General features: G+C 37.4%; 1 protein-coding gene across 1 annotated transcript; it reads left to right on the forward strand.

The window, feature by feature from the left end:
* The first annotated feature begins 1,955 nt into the window (after nt 1-1,955).
* Nucleotides 1,956-26,677, forward strand: LOC140144447 (uncharacterized). The gene is made up of 14 exons (XM_072166256.1): nt 1,956-1,984; nt 3,096-3,209; nt 5,947-6,086; nt 8,851-8,929; nt 10,719-10,932; nt 12,463-12,932; nt 14,679-14,743; nt 16,759-16,818; nt 18,748-18,903; nt 19,550-19,757; nt 20,206-20,364; nt 20,801-20,965; nt 21,428-21,583; nt 25,736-26,677. Exons 3-14 carry the CDS (start codon nt 5,980-5,982, stop codon nt 26,033-26,035), a joined length of 2,139 nt encoding a protein of 712 aa, XP_072022357.1. The 5' UTR covers nt 1,956-1,984; nt 3,096-3,209; nt 5,947-5,979; the 3' UTR covers nt 26,036-26,677.
* Nucleotides 26,678-26,987: the final 310 nt, after the last annotated feature.

Here is a 26,987-nt window from a genome sequence, read left to right on the forward strand (position 1 = left end):
CATGTACCTTATTATATTCCTTCATTTTCTCATTGTGATAAGTTCATCTCAACTTGGTGTGACGATCTGAACTGGTATACTAGCAGTTATTTTTTACAATCTGTTTTCATTCCGGTTCTTGGCCGAATCTTCGCTCTTCGGTGCTTTACTGTAATATTCCCTGCATATCGTGGATGGCCTGGCCTATCCCAAATCACCCGGCCAGCACTTTTCCCATTTTTAATCCACACACTTTATTCAGGAACTTCATTCTTGATTTGATCATGATGTTTCCTTCATGTTATTCTTATTTTATTGAAGATATTTTTCATGTAAAGTAAGTTGACAATGACTGAGTTCGTGCATTGGCCCGATGCATGCCACAGTAATGCATGGACATTGTGTTTACAATCAAACCCGTACGTAACTGTGTGTCCCCCTGCTGACGTCATCATCAAAAGCGCCCAATTTGAACGATTTCGTTTTGTAATTTAGGGGGGTGCCAATATCCAATCTTTGCATGGAGATTATGTCTATCCTGGTGCGTTAGGCAAATAAAAAATATTCTTTTCTGCTTCCTGTCATCATAAGCTTTCCATTGATATATAACTTTATTTTCAATGAGGTTCACCTTTAATGATGTGAAATTTTGGGCGCTCCCATACAAAATCACGTACCCCATTTTTGACATTGCCAACACCGAATGACCCCCCTTTTTCTGAAAATTTCTACACTGATAGACACAGCTAGTACGTCACTTTCATATTCGGCATTATGATTTGGCGATTTGGCACCCCCTAGTGGTAGCACCCGGGGCACGTTGCCCCCCCCCCTTTCCCCCTTTTCCCCCCTAGTTACACCACTGCATTAAAAATACTGACTTTATTAGGATATGACACTTTAAAAAGGCTTCATTTTGACCAATTTGTGTGTAAACTCTATGGCTGCTCTCCCACTGACTGCTGGGGTTTTCTTTATTTAAAAGAAGACAGAATGAGGAATAAAATGATACCTTACTTCATGCAATAAAGTACTTCCAACTTATATTATTTTTTTCAAAAAGTCAAATCATATATGGGAGGGTGGGTTAGTGTAGTGGTCTTCTCACTCGCTTCTCACCACTGTGGCCGGTTCAATTCCCAGGCGCCACATGTGAGTTTGGTTGCCGATCCATGCTCGTCCTCGCAGGTTTTCTCCGGGTGCTCGGTTTTCCTCCTGCATCTAAAAATCGGACCTCTTCCCATATCCCTGTCCCGTCATATCCGTATGGCGTCCCTTAAATTTAGTAGCCTCTGAGCACTATTGGGATTAGCCTGGCTTCGGCCGAATGTTATAAATAAAAAATAAATAAATATTGATGTCTTAACACAAAAAATTTAAACATTTGTAACTACTCCACCTTATATGATATACCAATTCACGACATATGACCATGTATTCCTAACATTTGAGTGTATTCCTAATACATTTGGATATATTCCTAATACATTTGGATGTATTCCTAATACATTTAGGTGTATTCCTAATACATTTGGGTGTATTCCTAATACATTTGGGTGTATTCCTAATACATTTGGGTGTATTCCTAATACATTTGGGTATATTCCTAATATAGTTGGGTGTATTCCTAATACATTTGGGTATATTCCTAATATATTTGGGTGTATTCCTAATACTCTCTCTCTCTCTCTCTTTCCAGTTCTACCACTAAGATGAAGCAACTGTCTCTTCCTGCTCCATCTCGCTCCACCACACCCTTCCCTAGGGTAGGATCTGCCAAGGGGGTGCGGTCAGTTCCAATATGCACAGAAAGATACTTGGGCACGGACATCAAAAGTAAATTGCATTTAAGGTAAGATACTGGCAATGAATTGACCAGAGTTAACCCCATCCTGCACCACCACACCATTCCCCAGAGTAGAGTCTGCTAAGGGGATGCGCTCAGTTCCAATATATGCACTGAGAGATACTTAGGTACGGACATCAAAAGTAAATTGCATTTAAGGTAAGATACTGGCAATGAAATTTGACTCCGTAAAGCTCCTTGGGAAATCTGACACATTTGTATTTTTCACTCATGGTGACCCAACTGCTAAAATTATATTTGACTATTCGTGTTGAAATCCCATACACCCCCTATGGAAGACATGCTCTTAATCTCCCACACAGGCAGGAAATTTTTTTTTACCTTCTGGACAATTTACCGGTCTAGCTGTTATGAGCGAAAGGCATAAAGTGACAACGCCTAGACTCTTTCCGAACCACCTGACATGCCTGATTGAACAAACTCTGAAACGCCTTCGTTAACCTATAACAATTACGATATTGATAACGCTTACTCATTTATACCTCATCTCTGTAAAGCAAATATTTTTTTATATATGAGACATTGGTCGATGCAATTAGCCTTTTCGATGTATGGCGAACACAATAGGACGGTGCTACACAAAATGAATAAAGTCTTTTGAATTTCCCAGGTTTTACCCACTTTGAATTCACTGCCCTCCTTTTGTGTATGCCATACATCAAAAAGGCTTATTAGGCAAAATATAATTCAGAAGTAAATGAAAACTTATTTTCTTACTCTCACTGCCTGCCTTAGATCCAATATGCAGGTATATGAGACCGGATCACTTGTATAATGGTTCATTTAGGAATGACTTCAAAACCCACCCTCCGTTCTACCTCTGGCAGAACCAGCAATAGGGCCTGGTTCCTATTGTTCCAACAATACACCACAATTAAACTGTCAGGGCAGCGGTGGTCACCAGCAGAAGTTGTGTTTTAAAACAACCCAATTACCTATTGAACATAGCAAAGGTCCAGAGTTTGGGTACCAACTGCAATGTCAACCAAATGTATGGGGGGGGGGGGGGTTTGAGCAAGTATTGGGATATGCCAGTTGAAATCTATAATATATACACCTTATGGAAAACATGAGCTTAATTTTTCACACAGGGAATGTGAATTTCAAGTGGGATTACCTGAATGGGTCATGATGGGTGACTCCATTTGAAACCATTGGGATTTTCTCTGGAATAATTAAACCCTTGAAATATGTTATTTTTTGGTGATTAAATTACCTTGAACTTTTCCACATATTTTCTATTCTACAGGAGTAAATCAACAGAATCCATCCGAGTCCTCGTTCCTTTACGGATCAAGTCAAAAGATTTGACAATGAAAGGAGTGCACTGTATAGAACAAGAACACTCAGGAAAACAACAGAGGTATGCTTTTGATTTTGATTTGAATTGTTGGGGCTTTGGCAACCATGGATAACCCAAGAAAGCCTCCGTTGAAGCTTATTTCCATTGGGGTCCATTTGAACACCAGGTTGGGAACAGTGAGGGGTTAACACCCTACTCTTTTCGAAACTGGCTGCGAAATACATGTACAGGTATGGCTCTCTGCACTCGGGACCGACGGTTAACCGCGTCCCCTCCGAAGGGCGGAGTACTTTCATGATTCATTTACCCAATTCTAAATGAACCATGGGGAGAGCGGAAGTCTGAATCTAATCTACAGAAGTTGCCAATTAATTTCGGACTTTTTTTTCCAAGTCAATATCCCAGCAAATTGCCACCGCTGGGAATTGAACCCGGGACCTCATGCACTAAAGGCAAGTACCCTAACCATTGCGCCACGCTCTCCCTCATTTAAACTGTCAGGGCAGCAGTGCAATAAGGGCAATGTGGTAATACACCCAAATTTGTCAAGAATCACCCAATTGTGTCAGAAATACACTCAAATGTATCAGGAATATGCCCAAATGTGTCAGGAATACACCCAAATGTATTCAAATGTATTAAGAATGCACCCAAATGTATCCAGAATACACCCAAATGTATTAAGAATGCACCCAAATGTGTCCAGAATACACCCAAATGTTTTGGGAATACACACAAATGGTTTAAGGTTACACCCAAATGTGTCAGGAATACACACAAATGGTTTAGGACTACACCCAAATGTGTCAGGAATACACCCAAATGTATTGGGGAATATACCCAAATGTGTCAGGAATACACCCAAATGTGTCAAAAATACTCCCAAAGATATCATCTATAAAGGCAAGTTTTGGGCTACAGATTGCCTTAAAAATTGTTATGTGATTAACATTTTGGCTGAAAAGGCAGTGTATCCTTTAACATTAATACATTGATAGGTAATGAGTCAAGCCAGTTATAGTATTTCTATTTCTGTAGTTGCGATTCAAGAGTTGAAGTCAATAAGGTATCAAAACAAAAATTTTCAGTGTTTTCTCCCTCCCGAATAAAATCAACATTTGACATCCCATATATCATTTATCAAGCTGTAGGATCTCCTATAGAACACATACATACCATTCCTCTGGTGTGTTAGCTTAGTTCATCTCAATAGCCATGTTCCCCTCCGCCCGCCTTAATGTTATCTGTTTTTGATTTTCTATTTTCATTTTGACAGTAAGATTCCTGATATTGGGCTATTCCAGTTGAAATCCATACACCCCCTATGGAAGACATGACCTTAATCTCCCACACAGGGAGTGTGAATTTCATATGGGGTTTTCCATTCACTCACGGCCCTGCAAGGTGCTAACACTTCAAAGTGTTCATAGTTCTGGTCGCTTGGGTTCAACTCCCCGCACAGGCATGGAATCCTACGTAATATGTATCATGTTCGCTTCCATCTAGCGATCAATAAGCTGAATAACACATGTGTAATCCAATTCATTGCACAAGCTCATATGCATGTGGTTCTTTGATAGTTTTGATGTCAACTGCAAACAATAGAAACCTTGATCAATAAAAAGAACGTTGGTCAAAAGATGAGCTTACTGAAGTGAAAAATTTTGTACATGCAGAATCATCATTTATGCATATTGCCTTGAAAATCATAAAAAGCGATTGCTTGATGAACTCAAATTATTTATAAACCATATTTCAATATTTCAAAATGTTTTATATGCTTTTTGACCCAGAAGTGTATGAATTTGATGCGAAATCGTGATGAAAAATAATATTTTAACAGTCAGATTCAGAAAGAGAGAATCTCATTACACACGTTTATTACATCACAATCCAAACAATAGATGGTCAGGTTCATGGAGAATGTTACAAACTGTTGTATGTTTTGCTATTTCGTTTTTTCTGTAGGGAATATGTTTTATCATTAAAATAGGATTTGGAAAACTATCAAAAATACAACACAAACGGACATCACTATTTGTGTGCATAATACAAATTATAAGAATTATACAGAAGTGACATAACACTTATAAAAGCTGTATCTTGAAAAGGAGATTGCCCTGATGCTAGAATCTTGGCAAGGACACTCAGCTGAAATGAAGATATATATTTCTGATTGATTTTGTGTGCTTTTTGAGCGTTAAATGTTTCAAAATTTCAAAATGAAGAAAATGCGAGTAATTATGATGTCATCAACATGACAGTAATATTCATGAGGAGTAATTATTGCTCCCTCAAGAAAGAAATGTTTAACAAATGATTGGATTGGCATCGCACGACCTTCTAGTAACTGTATCTACAAATTTGTGAAAGTTACCTGTATATTTTTACCGGAAACGAGCTTTTTCTATGGTTACTGACCAGCTCATTAGTGCGGTTCATCAGACATTGGGACATTCTTTACCGTGGGATTAATACCGCCCTCTGTTGTTGACAGGGCTTCGAACTCTTATCAAGGCAATATAAGAAGTGCAGGGCCGTGCAGTGTTGTCTGCTCCAAAATGGGCTATTTCAGTTGAAATACAAACACCCCCTATGGAAAACATGACCTTAATCTCACACACAGGGAGTGTGAATTTCAAAGGGGACTATATACCTGAATGGGTGAATCCATTTGAAATCTACACTCCCTGTGTAGAAGATTTATTTCATGTCTTCCATAGGGAGTGTATAATTTCAACTGGAATACCATTATGTTACTCTAGCTGAATTCATCACATTTATTTTACGTTTTCAGATTTACAACCATCGTCTTGACCATGGATATTTCATGTCCGGATCCGGCGTCGGTTTGAACAGTAAATATCATATAGATGATGCGGAGCTAGAGAGATTGAGAGAGTTTTCAAGATCCAAAATGGCCTTCAGGACTGGAAGGTATAGTAAGGGGCTATTTAGACTTCTCCGTAGTCCACTTGCCCATTTTGCATACTCTGGCTATTACATTTAAGCATAAAACTCTGATTTATATTGATTTGTGTGCAACTGATAGATTTTCACATCTGTATCTGATCTTTTCAGTCACCGCACTCCCTCTGTTTGTTAGCTTCCCAAGTGGACTGACTTTGCCTTGCGGTTAAGATTTTTAACACGGGACTATATGGAGAGTTAGGCCAAATTGGCCTAACTAAAATTGGCCATGATGTAATGCATCTTTAAATGGATCTGCCCTGTGATTGGTCGCCCATATCTCGCTATGGTTTAAATCTTCCGGGCCCGCGCCATTACCATTAACTATACCGTACACAACTATCTGTGGTATTTGCGGCGCTTTTTTTGTTGACGCGAAAGTTAATCTCTCATCAAACATCTAGCGCGTCTTGTACTATACCATGCTTAGTACTTGTGGTTAATGGACTGATAAACAAGTATGCTTGACAGTGTGTTTTTAGAGAGCAAAGTCCTGGGGTACAGTTCTGCTTAAAATTCATAGTCCATAGTCGGATTTTCGGGGTTCGCTATCAATAAACTGGTAGATTCCAAAATCTGAATTTTTCAGTATTAAAGTGAGCCATTATAATTATGCAAGATAGTGTTGCATTCAATTACTTTTATTGTCACTAATCATCTTATTAAGCTACTTGCACGGTTCGCCATTATGCACTATGTGCGGGAGAGCCTCGAACTGGCAGCATACATGAATGGGAATTGAACTAGTCATAACGTTCTGTGTAAGGTTACATAATTCTTCCTTTCATGTATGCTGCCAGTTCGAGGCTCTCCCACATATAGTGCATAATGGCGGAACCGCAAGTAGCTTAATATCTTTAACTCTTTATGACCATTTTACTATTGAATACTTTAATTTTAATAAACATCAGTATAATTTTGAGTTCAACAAAATGGGTTCATCATGACTAATAATAACATATTTTTAATAAAATTTGACTATGGCATAGTCTAGGGGCTATTGAAATCCATACCCCTTATGGAAGACATGACCTTAATCTTACACAGGGAGAGAGATTTTAAATGTAGTGACCCATTCAGGTAACCAGCTTATTTGAAATTCACACTCCTTGTGTGGGAGAATAAGGTCATGTCTTCAATAGTCTTCAATCATAACCCATATATTCCCCATTCCACAATTTATTTTTCCTTTTTAAAAATTCAAGAGAAATGAACCAATGTAGATGTAATGAGCTATTCCAGTTGAAATCCATACACCCCCTATGGAAGACATGACCTTAATCTTCCATACATGGGGTGTAGATTTCAAATAGAGCCACCCATGCAGATAGTCCAACAAGTAGGACCTTTTTCTAAGTTACCAGACTATACTCAGTTCAGACTGTGATCACTATCTCACATGGCACGAGAAAGAAGAACCGTGAAAGTCTAGTGACTGCGCCGCCCGAAAAAAAGGGAGGTGTGGTTAGTGGATTTTTGTGGTTAATCTTTCTTGAGCGATCAGAGTCTGAGTATAGTTGGTATACTAAGAAAAAAAAAACAGGTCCTACTCGTCGAACTACATGCAGATACTCCATTTGAAGATTAATGTCATGTCTTCCATACATGTAGGTGTGTATGGATTTCAACTGGTATAGCATAATATACAAGAGGTTTTTGCTCAACAAGGCTAGTGCATGATTAGGTAAAACTAAGCGGTTGCTTAGGGCAACAAGGTTTGAAGGGGCGGCAACATGTTCCAAGCAGCAATGAATCTGGCCTTTTAATTTAAGCCTATGAGGGCAAAGCATATGGGAGCTTGTCTAGGGGCAGAAAAGCAGCCCCATGCATGCATGCACTAGCCATCTTGGCCTTAAGTGACAATTTAACTGTTCTTTTTATTTTACCCCTCCCTTTAACATGTTTTATTGATAACCCTCCCACATTATCCTCCCGTAACTCAATTGTAACAAATTCTACATTTAATTTCATTGTTGTGGCAAATATCTTGTATGATAGATGTTGCTTTAGGGTCAATTTTGCCTTCTGCTTTGAGAGAATCAGATTGTGATTTGTGGAATGAAGTTCTCAAGAACTTGTCTATTCTCCTATACTGTGACTTATGTGTGTCTAACATATGCATGATTTTAGGAGAATTAAAACTTGATGCCTTGTGAGAATGCATATATTGCAAGAATGTTCTGAAGAACCAACAAATTCTCCCTACCATGACCTATATGTGCATGTACATGCATGTGAATGATTAATTAGGCTGAGAATTAATATATATTTTGGGAGATTATAAGATCATTAGAACTTGCAAATTCTCCAAACTGTCAGCTATGTGTGGAGAATATGAATGATTTTAGGGGAATTAAACACACATTCACTGATTCTCACAAAATGGGCTATTCCAGTTGAAATTTGATTGAAATCCACTACCCCCTCTATTGAAAACATAACCTTTATCTCCCACACAGGGAGTGTGAATTTCTATCAAATGGGGTTACCTGAATGGGTGACTCCATTTGAAATCTACATCCCCTGTGTGGGAGAATAAGATCATGTCATCCATAGGGAGTGTGTAGATTTCAACTGAAACAACCCAATTCAAAGGCCTTCTATACCCATACTGCATTTGGTTTTCAAGATCTGCTTGCTGTATTTTATTCCCCCAACCACTGTTTGCTTGCTTGCTTATCTTTTTTAATTTGCATGTCATTTGCATGTTATTAACATCTAATTTGCATAGTGCTTCATCCCAGCGGTTGAGAAGTAGACCGAGCTTAACAACCCCTACCAGTGGTTTCTTTGTAACACAAAAAGATATGGTAAGCTTGTTATTTGCATGACGTATTAACATCTAATTTGCATATTAATATAGCATTGTTAATATTCAGTCATCTTTTTTTCTTAATTTACCCATGATAGTTTTAAATGATTTGCATGTCTTTGTATAACTTTGATGATATGCAGGAAGAGAAAAGGTAAAGAAAGAGCATTCATGGGGGGTACATCTCAGTACAAATGACCATACATGGACGTGCTGCAAATATGGCTAGCATTTTTTGGCCTGTTGTTATATCAATGACCCCATTTTTAGGCCACTTTTGGATGAGACCTTTTTTTTCAAAATATTCTCAAATATCCCAATTGTGCCTTACTGCAGCCAACTTTAAAAATTTCCCAAAAATCGTAAAAACTAAGACAATTTGTACCATGAAATTTGTCAGAATATTTTGACTTGATATTGGTCCAAAATTCTTGAAAAACTGGTATATTGATGGGTCCACTTTCAAAATCTCAGCGGCACACCCCTATCCAAACCAAAATTCAGTAACCCCCCCAGAAGGAGTTAAATTATATTGACAAGATTTCACAAGCAACTTTTATAATTTAACAAAGCATGCAAACCACTAAAAATAATTATATGCGAAAATAATGGCTGCCATTTGCTTTATTATATTGGTCATTGATCAGTTGAGCTATTCCAGTTGAAATCCATACACTCCTATAAGACATGACATCTCTCATGCAGGGGAGTCACCCGTTCAAGTAACCCCATTTGAAATTCCAATGTAGGGGTATATGGATTCAACTGAAAATAGTCGATTTTTAATGTTTAATATTGTTTTCTTTCAACTTCTCGAGATGCCACGTTTATCTGAATTTTTTTGTGGTGTTTTTTTTTCACAGTCCAAATTTATGCACTGCTATTTATCATGAGCCTGTTTTTTATTTTTGTTGTTGTTATTGTTGTTGTTGTTGTTGTTGTTGTTTTTTTGTCTGTTTAACTCAAATATATGCACTATTTTAGGGCATTTTTTACCAGTTTACCAGTTTTTGCTTTTTGAGTGGCACTACTCCCAATTCCAGAATAATATTAAAAGCACTTAATTTTTTGGAATCAAAAAAAATATGATCCTGTTGTGAAACATGGCTCAATCCTAATCTTTCAGTTCGGCTTAACTGGGAATAAAAGTTAAAAGTCCCATTTTCGAACAATTTTTTTGGGAAAAAAGAGCTGAACTCTTATTTTATTATTATCTTAACTCTTTACAATCATGTGTGTAGGCTAAAATATCACTGTTAATTTACTCCTTTGTACTTATATTAATAATTGATTATAAAAGAGAATAAGAAGCAACTTTGCAAAAAAATCACAGCACATAGACTGAAATTTGTCTTAATACAATTCTTTAGGCTCAATTATCACAGCATAAAAAAATATAGAAACAACATATTTTTAGCCCTTATTTTCCAAAATTGGCTAAATATCAACATTTGACTTTCATTAGGTGCAATTAAAGGATTAGGATTGAGCTATGTGTTATTTGGCAAAACAGGATAATATTTTTTGAATTCCCAAAAATTAGTGCTGTATTATTCTGGAATCTGTAGTGCATGTAAGTGGCATCTCTGCACTTCTGCAAACCCTCTAAATACCTTTGGGTGTATACCTTATACATTTGGGTGTATTCCTAAGACATTTGGGTGTATTTCTAAGAACTCTGGGTGTATTTTCAAAACATTTGGGTGTATTCCCAAGACTTTTGGGTGTATTCCTAAGACATGTCATTGTATTCCTAAGACATTTGGGTGTATTCCTTTATTTGTCAGGGTATTGACGCTCTCTCAGGAATGGTCATCAGTGGACATCAGATTAACAGTACAGTGCCCTCAGAGGCGGGTAAGACTGTCCCCACACGTTCATCGTCGGCTGTAACAGACGGAACTCATGGGATAGGTGGACAGACAGGAATGAATGGAGATTCAGGGAATGAAGCTTCTGGGAAGGACTCTGCAGGGGATGTGCAAAATACTCAAGTTAATGGTATGTACATGTATTAGGCCAAAAAAAAAAAAGGTTTGTCTCAAAGCTGATGAGAAATTTAAAACAAATGCGAAATGCGATTTTTTTTTTTTTTTTTTTGAGAAAAAGTCTGATTTTCGCCGATTTTTTCTGGAAAAACTATAAAATTATTTTTTTTTGAAATAAAAAAAATTTCCCAAATTTATTTTTTGTCAAATCGTGGGATTTTAAAAACGAGAGTGCAAGCTTTGAAGAGAACTTTTTTTTTTTTTTTGGCCTTACATATTAAATAATTGCACAGCAGGAAAGCATGATATGGGATTGCATGGATACATACAGATGATTCACAAGCTGGCAAAGCCCAGCATCATTGGTTAATGAAGTGTGACATATGAAGCTGCTACCCACATATAATAAATAAATAAATTTCAGTGTTTTATATAGCGCCTTTTCCGGATCTTAGAGGAATCAAAGCGCTGTAATTTCGCTGCCATGGTGGATCATCACAATCAGATCGCATCAACTAGGCTGGTTGCAGCCGAACTTGGCGCAAACCTATCCGCACTTAGATTGTAACATCCACCAATTATCTATGCCGGTCCCCAAATTCCATTGTTTGAAGGAAGTTTTTGATAGCCAAACAACTAATCACCGATTTTTTTGAAAGCAGGAGGAAACCGGAGATCCCGGAGAAAACCTGCGAGAGCGAGCATGGAATCGGGATAAACCAAGTGCACATGAGTCCTTGGGCCGCGACGGGGCTTGAACCCGGGACTTCAGTGATGCAAAGCGAGGGAACTACCGCTGCGCTAACTCGCCCTCCCACAGATTATGTATCTTTTGCGCTAACGCTAAGGCACACAACCCTCTCTTATGGTTTGTGAAGGCATGCAGTGCTTGTATGATTTGTTCAATGGTCAATAGAATGAATGACCTTCTGAATAAGGGAGAATTCTCATTACATACAAATCACAGGGACTTGGCCTGTTGGTGCATCATCTGGCATCTGGACCTCTTTAGTCTATGGATAGCACATGGCCATGGTCTGCATGAACAGCCAGTTGCTTAGCTTTTAAAAAAAAATATTGAACAGTGTCGCTTGTCACATACACTGTGGTGACCAATCATTGTATAACAACAGATTTATTATTTTGCTGATCATTAAATTTTCTTGATCGTCAACTTCTAGAAGTGAATTCAAAAGAATAATTACCTCAATAGATGTCCTAAAATTGTATTTAAGATTTTGAGATTTGTCTGCAATCGCGATCTTTAAGAACAGTACCAAAGCGATGAGCAATGCATTTCAAAAAGGAGTGATTGCTCATGCCTTTCAAAAGAAATGCATTGTAATCACTCGGTGATTAAGTATAAATTAAGCTTATAATGCATAATAACTTGTTTTCATTGTATTCTAGTTCTTCAGGAAATTCTCAAGAAGTCACTGACACTGATGGCACTTATATTAGGTGTATTCCTAATACATTTGGGTGTATTCTTGATACATTTGGGTGTATTCCTAATACATTTGGGTGTATTCTTGTTCTGCAGGAAATTCCCAAGAAGTAACAGACACTAATGGTACAGTATCCCCATCCACAAAACCACATCAGGGTGACATCAACAATCAAACTGAAGCTGCTGATAGTGACGCCAAAACTAACACAAATCAAAATCTATCCAACGGGGATCATTCATCCGATCTTGGTGAAAGTAAACCATCACATAATGGAGAGCAAACTGGTGATGTCAGTAACCATGGTGATACAAATGGTGATAATATTAGTTGTCATGGCGATACAAGTAACCATGGAGGTGCAAGTAACCATAGCGAGGATGGGGCAGGAGATGCAGACGATAAAATGGACGGGCTGATGCATGCTGGGAAGAATGGGGATGGTATTGGAGGAAACAAAGATGGACATATCATAGGAGGAGGAGGAGGGGATGGTGAAGGTTGCCATGGTGATGGAGGTAGTGGCAGTGGTGGAGATGGTAATGGTGACAGAGATGGAGATCAGGTTGGTAGTAACTTGTGACCTGCTACCACGAAATGAGTATAAAGTAGCAAGTTGGTAGTTTTGAGACATCTTGGCTGCTGAGTTGATGGTCTTTGTTTGCCATGCACCTACATGCAGTAGTATGTCCTTTTTGAATCACCCATTTTACCCTATTCATAAAGGACATAGTCCGTCGGCAGAGTGCAACACTATCGTAAGTGTAGTAGAATGTAATAGCTGCCTTTTTATAAACACCTATTGTTTGCAGCACAATCCCCTACATCATGCTCATTGTAAAGTGTTGATGCTCTGTATACTTTCCTGATGGCCACTAAGCTAACCCCAAGATATCACCTTTACATGTATATAGTTGGGTGTTTTTTCTAGTGTTATTGGTTAAAAGTAAGTACATTTTTGAAATATTGCAAATGGCAGCTATTGCATTCTACTGCACTTACGATAGTGTTGCACTCTGCCGACGCAGGCAGACGACTGGCTTGAACAGTTGCGTGTGAAACAAAGAACACCAATGCAGCAGCCTTGACATCTCAAACTACCAACTTGTAACTTTACACTCATTTCGTGCATGGTAGCAGGTCACACTTTTCCCCCTCTGTTGATAGTTTTTTCTGCAATTTAATACTTAATTTCTTTCATTTGATGTTGCTTTATGTTCTTTTTTATATGAAATGAGTGGGGGGATGACATATCGAAAGTATTATGTTTAATTGCACGGCTCTAAATCATCTGGAATGGGCTATGCCAGATGAAATAAATATCCCCCTTATGGAAGACACGATCTTATACTTCCACACAGGGAGTGTGAGTTTCAAATGGGTTTACCTGAGTGGGTGGCTCCTTTTGAAAGCTTCACCCCCTCTGAGGGAGATTAAGGACATGTGTCACAGGGGGTGTATAGATGTCAGCTGGATAAGCTCATTTGAAATGGATTAACACTAAGAAATTATTTTAGAGGTCAGTTGGACCTTCACCCCTTATCAAATTAAGCAATTCCACTTAAAAGCCACACCCCCTGTGGAAGATTTTGGAAATATCTTCCACAGGAGGAGTGAATTTCAAAGGAATGAACACATTATCAGTTTCATTTAAAACGCACCTCCTTCAGTGGAAGATTCAGGTTGAATCTTTCTCAGAGGGTGTCTCAGATTTAAATGGAGGTGCCTTATTATGTGTTAATTTCATCTGTGGAAAATATTTCTAAAATCTTCCACAGGGGAAGTGTGGATTTTAAATGGAATATAGCCCATTTGTTGGGTTGGAGATAATATTTTTGGTCTTAAAAAAACATTGGAAATTGGCGTACATAGTATAATTTCCTGAATTTTTGTGCTTTCAGAGGAGGCCAGTTTCCAAGGCTTCCAAAAATCATGCAAAAACATTGTCAAGCTTAATTCAATTACAATATTTCATCTTGACAAAACCAATTTGTTTTACTGACCTGACAGTTTCGACCATCTTGCACGATGGTCATCTTCAGAGTGATGTTTTTTCCGACTTCTGTACACCAACAGAAGGTGCTTGAAACCTTGTTTTCCACCTGGACATATAACATAAACCACATGGGTACTACTGCCTTCTTAGAGTGCCTCTGATTGGTTAATTACAATGCTATAATCATCTGAGTAACCAATCAAAACAGCTTTTAATCCCATTATGGGCACTATTGCCTTTCTTAGAGTGCCTCTGATTGGTTAATTACATGATATTCTCATCTGAATAACCAATCAAATTTTGTTACGTATACAGAATGGGCAAGGAAATATTGAAGGTGAAGCAGATGACAAGACTAGTGAGGAGGTGCTGCACATAAGGTGAGGTTGTCACGGTATTGTCGTCTGCATCACATATTGTCAAATCTCAAAAAGCTGCCTTGTGTGATTTTTATTATCATTGTTGTATTTCATATTGTTATTTTATATTACCACATGCCTCTTTCTTTTGTGAATGGACATGAGGTTGTAATATTGTGATAATACCTCAATATAAAGTTAGTTTGGCAGTACATCTCATCACAATTAGTTAACAATAATAAAAAAAAATCACAAAAGGCAGCCTTTTGAGATACGACAATATGTGAAGCAGGCAAGGGATATGAGGAACATGCCCCCAGCCTACATCTCAACATCAGATGTCCCCCTCACACAATATGTGACCATCCACCACGAAGTGGTAGTAAAGTCGGCTCTAGATCATTTTCTGTTTATTGCAGAATTTGAAAGAATTCACTTTCAGCTTTAAAATGACACCTCAACCAGCTTCATCTGACATCAGGAAGTGAAGGTATGGTTCATCAAAGGTCAAATTCCTACTATAGTTTACATAGATATCCAAATATTGTTTTTGATTGTATCTCAAAATGGAAAATGCCGACTTTACGACCAGTTTGTGGTGGATGGGCACATATGTAAAGGAAGCATACATGTGTATATTGTAGCTTGCATCTCATACTGTTTCAAAGAAAATCACAATTTAAATACATTTTGAAATACATTTTTGTCATGTATATTGTTTTGGCACATTACATGGTAGTAACTAACTTTAAAAAAAGACTTCATAAAAAGTTTCATAAGATTCTATGCCATTTTCCATCTTAAATATGGCATCAAAGTCATATCATAGTGAAACGCGCTATTAAATGTGCTCCCAATTTTACGAACACATTATAAAACAGATGCAACACTTGTAAAACAGCTTTTATGAGAGTAAAGCGATCGCAGTAGCGATACAATGCAGAAACGACAGTATCCAAACGGCTTTTGCCCCCCCCATCAGACCAGGTATCCCCAATCATGGCCCCCAATAAGATGACTCAAATCCATACACCCCTTATGGAAGATGTGATGTTAATCTCCACCACAGGGAGTGTGCATTTCAAATGGGGATTACCTGAATGGGTGACTCCATTAGAAATCCACACCCCCTGTGTGGGAGATTAAGGTCATGTCTTCCCTATAGGGGGTGTATGGATTTTAACTTTAATAGCCCAGTGTTATATACAAAAGCACATACACCCCTAGCTACTTGTAAAACGTGTAGTCAGTAATATCTGTGTTTAACTATAATCCAACCGGGACTATCCAAACGTGCTTATGTTGCATTGCATATGTGGATATACATAACTACTTTGCTGGAAAAAGCATTGTGTGTATTCCGAGTTAGATGGTATAAGAAATCAGATAATGTGTATGTCTGATTCTGTAGTATGCAATACCAAACTAATGCATTTAGTGCCCTCTAGGGGGGGTTGTATAGCCAGTTAGTAAACCGGGGATATCCCTGGTTGGGGGTGTATCCCCAGTTTATAGTTATACGGACATTAATGTATCCCCGTTTACGCACACCCACATGTAATTGCCTCCAAATGTGGGCGTCGTTCAGGACTATGCAAACGTGGTTGTCTGATCGGTCTGAATCCATATTCAGTTGACATACCGAGGATGTTTTTGGCCATTTTGTTTGTATATTTTTGTATATATTTATGTGTATATGGAATTTAACCTAGCAACTGCAGACATTATATCTCACGTGCAATAGAGGATGTATTTCGTAAATACATTGGACATGCTTTTGCGGTCAATTGCAGACCTTCAGAAACCAAGGACAGTCCCCACATTCCAGAGTGGTCCACGGTTTAAATGTGAAGTATGAGTGTGTGTCCTCGTTTGCTAGCAAACACCAACGCGCATGTACACAAGTCATGAGTATGACTTAACCATTGTAAGTGTTTGGTGCACATCCCGGGTGCAACTCAAATTTCATGTTGACATTTTACCATTTGACATTGTCTGATTTTTTTCTGCCATTTTTCTTGCCATTTTCCATGTAGTCTGACTGATGGCATCACACTCATATCAAAATCATCAGGAATCATCAGAAATAAAGATGAGTAAGTATTCATTTAATCCAGACATTTTGTGTGTCATCAATTTTAATAAAGCCCTTTCCAATCTTGCATGCTTTTGCTTAGAACTTGAAGGCTGACTGCTCTGTAAGACCAGTACATTTGGTTATATTTCTAATATATTGTATACATTTGGGTGTATTCTTGATACATTTGTGTATTTTTGATACATTTGGGTGTATTCCTAATACATTTGGGTGTATTCCTGATACATTAAGGTGTATTCATAATACATTTGGGAGTATTCCTGATACATTTACTGTAAATGTTCGTCTAATGACACACCTGGGCTCCTTTGCCTTGGGATAAATTTCATGTGCAAATAGAGAGCTCCCACCTCTAAAATCCCAACAAGAATTAAGTTCCGTGCCCTTATTTGCTTTTGGGTTGTTTTGGGGAGGGAACTTTTAGGTTGTGCCTAAAATTCCACTTGTGTGAAGGGTGCCCATAGCGCCATTAGGCGAACGTTTACGGTATGTGTATTCCTGATACATTTGGGTTTATTCCTGATACATTGGGGTGTATTCCTGATACATTTGGGTGTATTCCTGATACATTGGGGTGTATTCCTGATACATTTGGGTGTATTCCTGATATATTTGGGTGTATTCCTGAAGGCATCATATTCATATCCAAACCATCAGAAATAAAGATGAGTAAGTATTCATTTAATCCAGACATTTTGTGTGTCATTTAATCAATTTTAATAAAGCCCTTTGCAATTCCAATCTCGCATGCTTAGAACTTCTGATATATTCTGGAGGTTGGCAGCTGTGTAGGACCAGTACATTATGTTTCTAATATATTTAGGTGTATTCTTGATACATTTGGGTGTATTCCTGATACATTTGGATGTATCCGTAATACATTTCGGTGTATTTCTAAATACCTTTTAGTGTATTCCAAATACTGGTGTATTCCTAATACATTTGGGTGTATTCCTGATACATCTTGGTGTATTCCTAATACATTTGGGTGTATTTCTAATACATTTGGGGGTATTCTTGATACATTTGGGTGTATTCCTGATACATTTGGGTGTATCCGTAATACGTTTGGGTGTATTTCTAATACCTTTTAGTGTATTCCAAATACAGGTGTATTCCTGATACCTTTTAGTGTATTCCAAATACAGGTGTATTCCTGATACATTTGGGTGTATTCCTAATACATTTGGGTGTATTCCTGATACATCTTGGTGTATTCCTAATACATTTGGGTGTATTTCTAATACATTTGGGGGTATTCTTGATACATTTGGGTGTATTCCTGATACATTTGGGTGTATCCGTAATACATTTGGGTGTATTTCTAATACCTTTTAGTGTATTCCAAATACAGGTGTATTCCTGATACATTTGGGTGTATTCCTGATACATTTGGGTGTATTCCTGATACATTTGGGTGTATTCCTGATACATTTGGGTGTACTTCTGATACATTTGGGTGTATTCCTACATGTAATACATTTTGGTGTATTAGTAATACATTTTGGTGTATTCCTGACACATCTATATGTATTCCTGATACATTTGGGTGTATTTCTAATGCATTTGAGTGTATTCCTGATACATTTTGAAGTATTAGTAATACATTTGGGTGTATTCCTGATACATTTATGTGTATTCCTGATACATTTAGGTATATTCTTGATACATTTGGGTGTATTCCTGCAGGCATCATATTCATATCCAAACCATCAGAAGTAGAGAGGAGTAAGTAATCATTTAATCACTTTTAATAAAGCCTTTTGCAATTCCAATCTCGCATGCTCAGAACAACTGAGATAATCCGGTACATCGATGCAAGACTAGCAATCCAATCTGCTCCAGTGAGGAGTGAGAATAAACTGTGAATTTTCAGGAATTTGTATTATTTTCTGGTTTTTTTGTTTGTTTTTTTTTTCAATCACAGAATTTATATGACCAATTTTGACAAGCCAAATATTGACAGACTGAGAAGTGAGATGGAGGACATACAAAGGAATAACAACCTCAGCAGTGATGATGAGGATGACGATGATGAGGATGCAACAGGAGATGGTTGTGATGGCACAGATGATGCCAAAAGGTACTATTCTGTTAATAAAATGTGTTTAAATCATGTTTTCAGCGCGTATGCTCTATTTGTGTACCCAGTGGCTTTAATTGCATTGGAGACAGCTTTTTGGCTATTCAAGTTGAGATTATGGTCATGGCTTTCTCCGTAGGGGGTGTATGGATTTCAAATGGAATAGCCCATTAATACAACATGTGCCCATCCACCACAAACTGGTCGTAAAGTCGGCATTTTCCATTTTGAGATACAATCAAAAACAGTATAATTATGGATTTCTATGTAAAATATATTAGGAATTTTACCTTTGATGAACCACAACTTCACTTCCAGAAAGCTGGTTGAGGTGTCATTTTAAAGCTGAAAGTACATTCTTTCGAAATCAGCAATAAACTGAAAATGATCTAGAGCCGACTTTACTACCACTTTGTGGTGGATGGTCACATATATACTATCAAGGCAGAATCGAGACTCTCTAGATAGTGTAATCTATGATAGACTTAAATGGCTTTTATACAGCTCTGGCAAACTGACATATCCTATAAAAGACTTGGGACCTGTTTGCTAGTCCTAAGCTAGCACACCTTAGGATTAGTGAACCTGCCCCATAGATCTCACAGGTTTCTAGTTTAACATTTCATTTTACTCAAATTTAATACAGATATCACTTGAACACAAGGGACTCTGAGATTTCCAGAATGGAAGAGAAACTACAGAAAGTCAAGCTGTTAGAAGCAGATATATCTTCCGTGGGACATCTGACAGAATCAAAAGAGGACTTGATGGAATTGCAGAAGGAAGAGGAGACAGCTGAGAAAATTTCTGAGAATGTCGCATCAGGAGACTATGATACAGGCATTTTTGCTCAGGTAACATGTGTGTTTCAAATTTTCTTTAAAAATCCAAAAATTTCAGAATTACACATTTCCATGACCATATTTGGAATTAGCATGAAAAATGCATTAAAATGAGTACAAACAAGCCTAGTATTGGTTGAGTGGTTCTTGAGAAAGCTGTTAATATTTTGTGAAAATATGGAGACTGTGATACAGGCATCTTTGCTCAGGTAACATGTATTAGGTAACATGTACTGAACCCTCTTTTGAATTTACTTATTTGTTACCTTTTCTTTTTAAAGGTGCGAAAATTTGTTTATGCCCAAGGGTGCAGCATTATGGTTTGAGAATTATTCTGGTGGGAACACCGGCTACGTAATTTACCTAATCTTTTTGTTGTGCTACTGTTGTTGGACTGTTAAACTTTGATGACAATTACTTTTGATTTCATTAAGTTATAATCCTATTTTGTTTTATTTAGGCAAAGAATGATGAGGAAATGAAGGAAGCAGAAGAGAGAAGGAAGGAAGCAGAAGAGAGGAGGAAGGAAAAGCAAAGACTGCGGAGTCCATATAGACCTACTGTGAATGGAGGAAATAATGAGACAAAGAAGGAAACAAAAAAACCATATAGATTCCAGGTACCTTTGAAAGATTATCCCCCCCCCACCCCGACAAAATATGAGAAAAGTGCCCCCTAACAAAAAAAATGAAACAGAAAATTGGTTAGGCAAAGTAAAAAAAAAGGTCAAAGGAGCCTGTTTCCCACCCAAATAGTGTAAAATAGCAAATGCTTGCATGTTACATGTGCACATTGTCTCATAAAGCCTTTTTTTGGAAGCTTGCAGACTTTACATGTACAGCCTCTTTAAAATAAACCGGTATTACCCACCAATAATAATGGGTCAAGATGATGCAACCGCGTTATGTCATTCCGTCCATCTGAAGTTGTTAGTGCAATTTCTCGGTGGAGAGGCAATTGGCGATCTTCAATTTACATTAGGTTTTCATCACAAAATATGCTAATTTGGTAGCTCATTTGCATAAATTTTATTCCGTCGAATATTTTGTTTACAGTTATCGGACATCTACAAGTTCATCAACTCAAGACAAAGGGCAATATTTGAGGAGAAATTTGAAGAATTGGACAAAGACAACAATGGCAAAGTGACACTGAAAGAAATCAAACAGAAGATGAAATCATCAAAGGCACCAAAGGAACAGATTAAGAAATTTATGCAGGTAAAAAGATTTGGGTGCATTTTGGGTGTATTCCTAATACATTTGGGTGTGTTCCTAATACATTTGTTTATATTCCTAATACATTTGTGTGTATTCTTAATACATTGTACATTCCTAATACATTTTGGTGTATTCCTAATACATGTGGGTGTATATGATCTCCTGTACTTGTGTACTTGTGTAATATTTGTTTATGTATATTGTATACCTCGGCTGCTCACATTAGACCCAGTTTTAACCACCGTTTATCAGAGGCAGCTGGTAGCCTAATGGATAGAGTGTCCGTCTGGAAATTGAAAGGTTGTGGGTTCGAATCCCATGCCAGCACATTCCGTTCCTTTTTTTCAAATTAGGTTGTGTGCCGGGACAGGATTTGTGTTTATTTGTTGTCTTGTTTAATTGTGTCACTTTCGTTTGGTAAACTTCTTTCCTTCTAATCATGTTTTGTTGCTTTTTTTTCAGGTGTTTGACCTGAATAAGGATAAGACAATTGACAAGCGAGAATTTGTGACAGTTGCTGCACTGAATGATAAGCTTACAGGGCATGAGACACAGAGTACCGCTGAACCATTAAGACTTGATTTAGATGCACTGTCTTTTAATATTCAGGCTTACAAGGTATGCTAATTAGGCCTAAAAAATGTTTGATTGGCGTAACCCGATCTTTTTTTTTTTTTTTTTTTTGAAAAAGATAGTAAAATTTTTAAAAAGTAAATAAAAATAGATAAATTAAAAATTAAAATAAGGAAAAAAAAGTTCCAAAGCCTTTATTAAAACAAAATTTACAGCTTAAAAAGTAAAAAAAAAATGACCAACCTACCCTAATTTTATTTTTATGTTACGCCAATCAAACAATTTTTTTAGGTCTTAATGTAAAATAGAATTTTGCCTGTGTTATACATGATGTGATCAAGCAAAATCAGTTAGAAGTCGGATATATTGATTTGCAGCTATAGCCAAACAAAGACAATAATTTCTTTTGTTGCATGTTGTTTTGGAAACACTTCAACTGGTCATATCTTTGGAACTAAGTGTTCAATTTCAGTGGGGTTTTCTGCAAAATGTAGCTTTGCTAATGCTTTATATAATCATGTAAAAAACTGAAAATTGAATATGCCTGACTTCAGACTGATTTTGCTTCATCACACCACTATGTCTTTCCATCATATGTAAATGCACTACATAATTATTTGCACCAATGTATAAACATTTTGAATCTTCATTTATTTGTTAATTTAATGTATAATTTTGTTGTAGTTCAAATGGCAAATATCATGCACCATTTTATGTTTTTACAGAACAGTTGTTGTGATGGGGGAAAAACAACCGCAAGTGCATTGATATTTGGGTGCATTCCTAATACATTTGGGTGTATTCCTAATACATTTGGGTGTATTCCTAATACATTTGGGCGTATTCCTAATACATTTGGGTGTTTTCCTAATACATCTGGGTGTTTTCCTTATACATTTGGGTGTATTCCAGATACATTTGTGTGCCATATTCCTTATACATTTTGGTGTATTCCTAATACATTTTGCTGTATTCCTAATACATTTGGGTGTATTCCTAATACATTTGGGTATATTCCTAATAAATTTGGGTGTATTCCTAATACATTTGGGTGTATTCCTCATACATTTGGGTGTATTCCTAATAAATTTGGGTGTATTCCTTCCTAATACATTTGGGTGCATGATGTACAAATTGAAGTGTCACCATATTTTGGACCAAGTTGACACAGCTTCTACACATGTACACAAGTGCACAGACATGCACCATATGCACACAGACACACCCCTGAATGCACAAGCAATCACACTATAATGGGCTATTCCAGCTGAAATCCATACATTGCCTGTCTTCCATTGGGGGTGTATGGATTTCAGCTGGAATAGCTCATATGATTCATTTAGGGATTCAATCACGTTTCACTGTTGTTCATTACCATTTAACAATGATGTGTCCGCATCGTCTGTGTGGTTTACTTTGCGAGGGCAGCCGAGCAACGGTGAAACATGATTGAATACCGTTCAACGACGACAGCAAGCTAAAGATCGCCTAATTCACATGATTATTTCAGGCATGACGAATTTTGCACGGTCATGCGTAACAAGTATGTGTTAACTTGCGTTCGCGTATATGCTCAGGAAAAGTGTGGATTCATCACCAATTAACAACATTTGGCTCCTGTCTGTACAAAGGTATAGGAAGAGTTGTTGAATATTCATGCAATGCAATAGAGGCCGTCAGCCTTTCGCCATCTTGTGGGTACAAATGATACGCGTGTTCATGCGTCTGATACTACGCGCAGGTCGCAGCTTGCCACGCAGTTGTTACCACGCATCAACACGATGATTGTGCATGGAGATCGAACGACCATCGCAGCGTGTACCCACAAGATGGCGGCATATGACGTCACGCTGACGGCCTCTATAGATTCATCAAGTTTGTTGATCAATCAACAGTTTATAAGTTTTGCTTCTTAAACACTTTGACATGGTGTATTTTGGAGATGCTTGGTAACTATATAACACAAAAAGACAGTTTATAGCTACCAGGAATGTGTCCTGTATGCTGTGACCAGGACAAGTTTTTTTCTCACAAATCATCTCTTTTTTCTTTTTTTGTATGAAAGTCGTTTATTGTCAAACTGCTAACCCTAGGTTGAATGTTCTCACAAATGCACTTAAAAGGGCATTGCGTGATCCACAGCCTCATTTCCCCACTTATTGTCAAATTTGAATTACGTTCTGGTACACCAGAACAAATGTGACCATCCTCCACAACTGAGCCCGGATGTCGCCAGTGCCACTATTGAGATATGCTCCATTGAACTTAACAATAAACAATAGGAAACAAAGGACTTATTGACTGTTTTATTGATTTTTCACTACTTAAATGTCAACATGATATACATCATTTTAAAGCTAATTTCAAGCAGAATATTTTGGTTGAATATCTCAAAAATGATGATTGGCGACTTCAGGGCTCAGTTGTGCTGCCGGGTCACAAATTACAACACTGGCCTATGGAGCAGTGTAATACACATAATCATGCATAACTCGCAAATGCAAAATATAACTGAAATTTTGGGAATCAGCTTTTTTGGTTGATATCTACTGAAAAATGTCATAAAAAGAATATGCTAAGATCACAAAATGCTCCTTTAAGTCATCATTCATTGCACATTTATTAATTTCACAGGAGGAATAGGGATGGGAAAACACCATCATACAACACTGGGTGGAGGAATTACAAAGTAATTCTCCCCTGCCTGAGGAGTAAAATGGTACACCAATTATGTAAATAGTAGAAATCAGATATGCATGCTTTGCTGTGTGTAGTAGCTTACTTTAGCAAATAGCCAGAAAAATTGACAACTTTAAACCCCTTCCTTGACAAGTAAAAACAGAATAGTCTATAGAGTCGGATACATGCATGCCTGCTTTGCCGTATAGTACTAGTAGCTTACTTTAAAAGTAATGGTATAGTAGTATGTAGATAGTGGAGTCGGATACATGCATACCTGCTTTGCTATGTAGTACTAGTAGCTTACTCTTGCAATAGCAAGAAAAAACCCTTCCTTGACACGTAGACGTGTTACAGTAATATTTAGATTGTAGAGTCGGATACATAGATGCCTGCTTTGCTGTATAATACTAGTGGCTTACTTAAGCAATAGCAAGAAAAGTGGAAGACTTTAAACCCACCTCTTTAACAAGTAAATTGTTACAGTACTATGTAGATTGTGGAGACAGATACATGCATGCATGCTTTGCTTAGTTTGCTGTGTAGCTAAAATTTTAACCCAATTTAGCGTTGAAGTTGCAAATTTAGGCGCGCTTCACACCAATTTGTCTTGGTAAAGTAATTTTAGCCCCAGAAAAATTGTGAAAATTTGCACCCCCCCCCCAGCGCAGTGGTCCAGGTATATATGTCCCTGCCTGTAATGATACATGAACTCCACTGTAGTCCATTCGGCCTAGTAGGCAGTAGCGTCAGCATGTGATACAAACGCGATCAAAGGCAGTGTATCTGTAGAGCGCATTCACATCACCTTTGATCATGTGGGTATCACATGCAGATGCTAGCAGATGTTGTTGGAAATAGTTACAGCTGAGCGTTGTTGTACAGTAGCTGAATAATAGCCAGAATTACCAAAAGTAGTAGTTACACAGTTTATTCTAAGCATTGTCTTGATAGTTTTAACAATTTCTGGCAATCTAGCTAACCTTTTGCATGCATTTATGAAAAGGTTTTGTTTTTGCTGTGAATGTTGTTTAAATAGTTGATTTGGTTATGAACATGTGTAGTGTTAATTTGAACTTCATACCTTCTAAATGTAAAAGATTTTTTTTTAACTCTTGTAAATGAAAATTAACGCCTGGCTGTCAACTTTTCGGAATTGCTTGGTGTGAGATATTGTCAAGGGGCCGGGATGGAAATATTGTTTGCCGATTAATTTTTTTTAATACTATTTTTTTTTCACCACAGCGCTTGAGAATCTAAAAAAGTAGACCCCATTTTTTTATCAAAAATATTTTGACAATGCGTGGAATTTAAATACCTTGCCGTGTGATTTTACTGCTGAAGCTGACTTTTTTCAGTCCTACATGACATTGTTACAATATCTCTGATTGGCTTAATATATAATATAGACCTCATTGTAACCAATCAAAATGCCCCATGCAGATGTTATGATAATACCGTAACAAATGCCAAACAACAATTTTCCAAATCATTTTGTTTCTTTTTTGTCCCAAACAGGAGATGTTCCACGTCACAGACAAAAACGGAGACGGCCGACTCAATCTCGAAGAAATCATGCTTATCGTGGCACTCTCAGTAGGCGTTGACATTGGTTCTGACCCAGAGGTCGTCAAGCACATCCACAAAACCATTGATGCTGATGACGATGGTTCCATAGATTTCATCGAGTTTTTGTCGTATATTCCATTCTTTCTCAAACTCCATCATCAGATTCTTGGCAGACCTGCTACAATTCAAGAGATAGAAGAAGCCAGATTGGCGGTTAGAAAAGCTGTGTTAAAAGTTGGTGTCAGATAATAATAGCTGGGATTGATTTTAAATGAACATGAACCGATGATGGTCTTGCTTTCCCCAGTAACAAATGCAGTACCTACATCTGGGTGGATTCCTAATTTTTTTGGGTGCATTCCTAATACTTTAGGGTGTATTCCTAATACCATCAGATTCTTGGAAGACCTGCTACAATTCAAGAGATAGAAAAAGCCACTTTGGCAGCTATAAAAGCTGTGTTAAAAGTTGGTGTCAGATAATAATAGCTGGGATTGATTAAGATGAACATGAACCGATGATGGTCTGCTCTCCAGAGTAACAAATGCAGTACCTACATCTGGGTGTATTCCTTATCCATTTGGGTGTATTCCTAATACTCTTAGATGTATTCCTAATACATCTGGGTGTATTCTTAATACATTTTGGTGTATTACAATTAATTTGGGTGTATTTCTAAAACATCTTTGTATATTCCTTATACATTTGGGTGTATTCCTAATTCATCTGGGTGTATTCCTATACATTTGTGTGTATTCCTAATACATTTGGTGTATTCCTAATACATTTGGGTGTATTCCTAATACATCTGGGTGTATTCCTGATACATTTGGGTGTATTCCTAATACATTTTGGTGTATTCCTAATACATCTGGGTGTATTCCTAGTACATTTGGGTGTATTCCTAATACATTTGGGTGTATTCCTAATACATCTGGGTGTATTCTTAATACATTTTGGTGTATTCTTAATACATTTAGGTGTATTCCTAATACATTTGGGTGTATTCCTAATACATTTGGGTGTATTCCTAATTCATTTGGGTGTATTCTTAGCTACAATTCAAGAAATAGAGGTTGGCGGTTAAAAGTTGGTGTCAGATAATAATATGGGATTATGAAATATAGTTATAGGCCATTCGTCAGTCCCAGGAAACACACATTGTTTTGTTTTAATGTTGGGTTATATGTGATGTGTCATG

This window comes from Amphiura filiformis, unplaced genomic scaffold (assembly GCF_039555335.1).
Source record: "Amphiura filiformis unplaced genomic scaffold, Afil_fr2py scaffold_55, whole genome shotgun sequence".
Classification (NCBI taxonomy): Eukaryota; Metazoa; Echinodermata; class Ophiuroidea; order Amphilepidida; family Amphiuridae; genus Amphiura; species Amphiura filiformis.

Bases quoted from the DNA above. Each gene is read 5' to 3' on its own strand.
- LOC140144447 (XM_072166256.1), top strand. From the start codon at position 5,980: ATGTCCGGATCCGGCGTCGGTTTGAACAGTAAATATCATATAGATGAT. The intron at 19,758-20,205 runs GTAACATGTGTG...TGTTTTATTTAG, and splicing joins ATACAGGCATTTTTGCTCAG to GCAAAGAATGATGAGGAAAT. The intron at 20,365-20,800 runs GTACCTTTGAAA...TTTTGTTTACAG, and splicing joins AAAAACCATATAGATTCCAG to TTATCGGACATCTACAAGTT.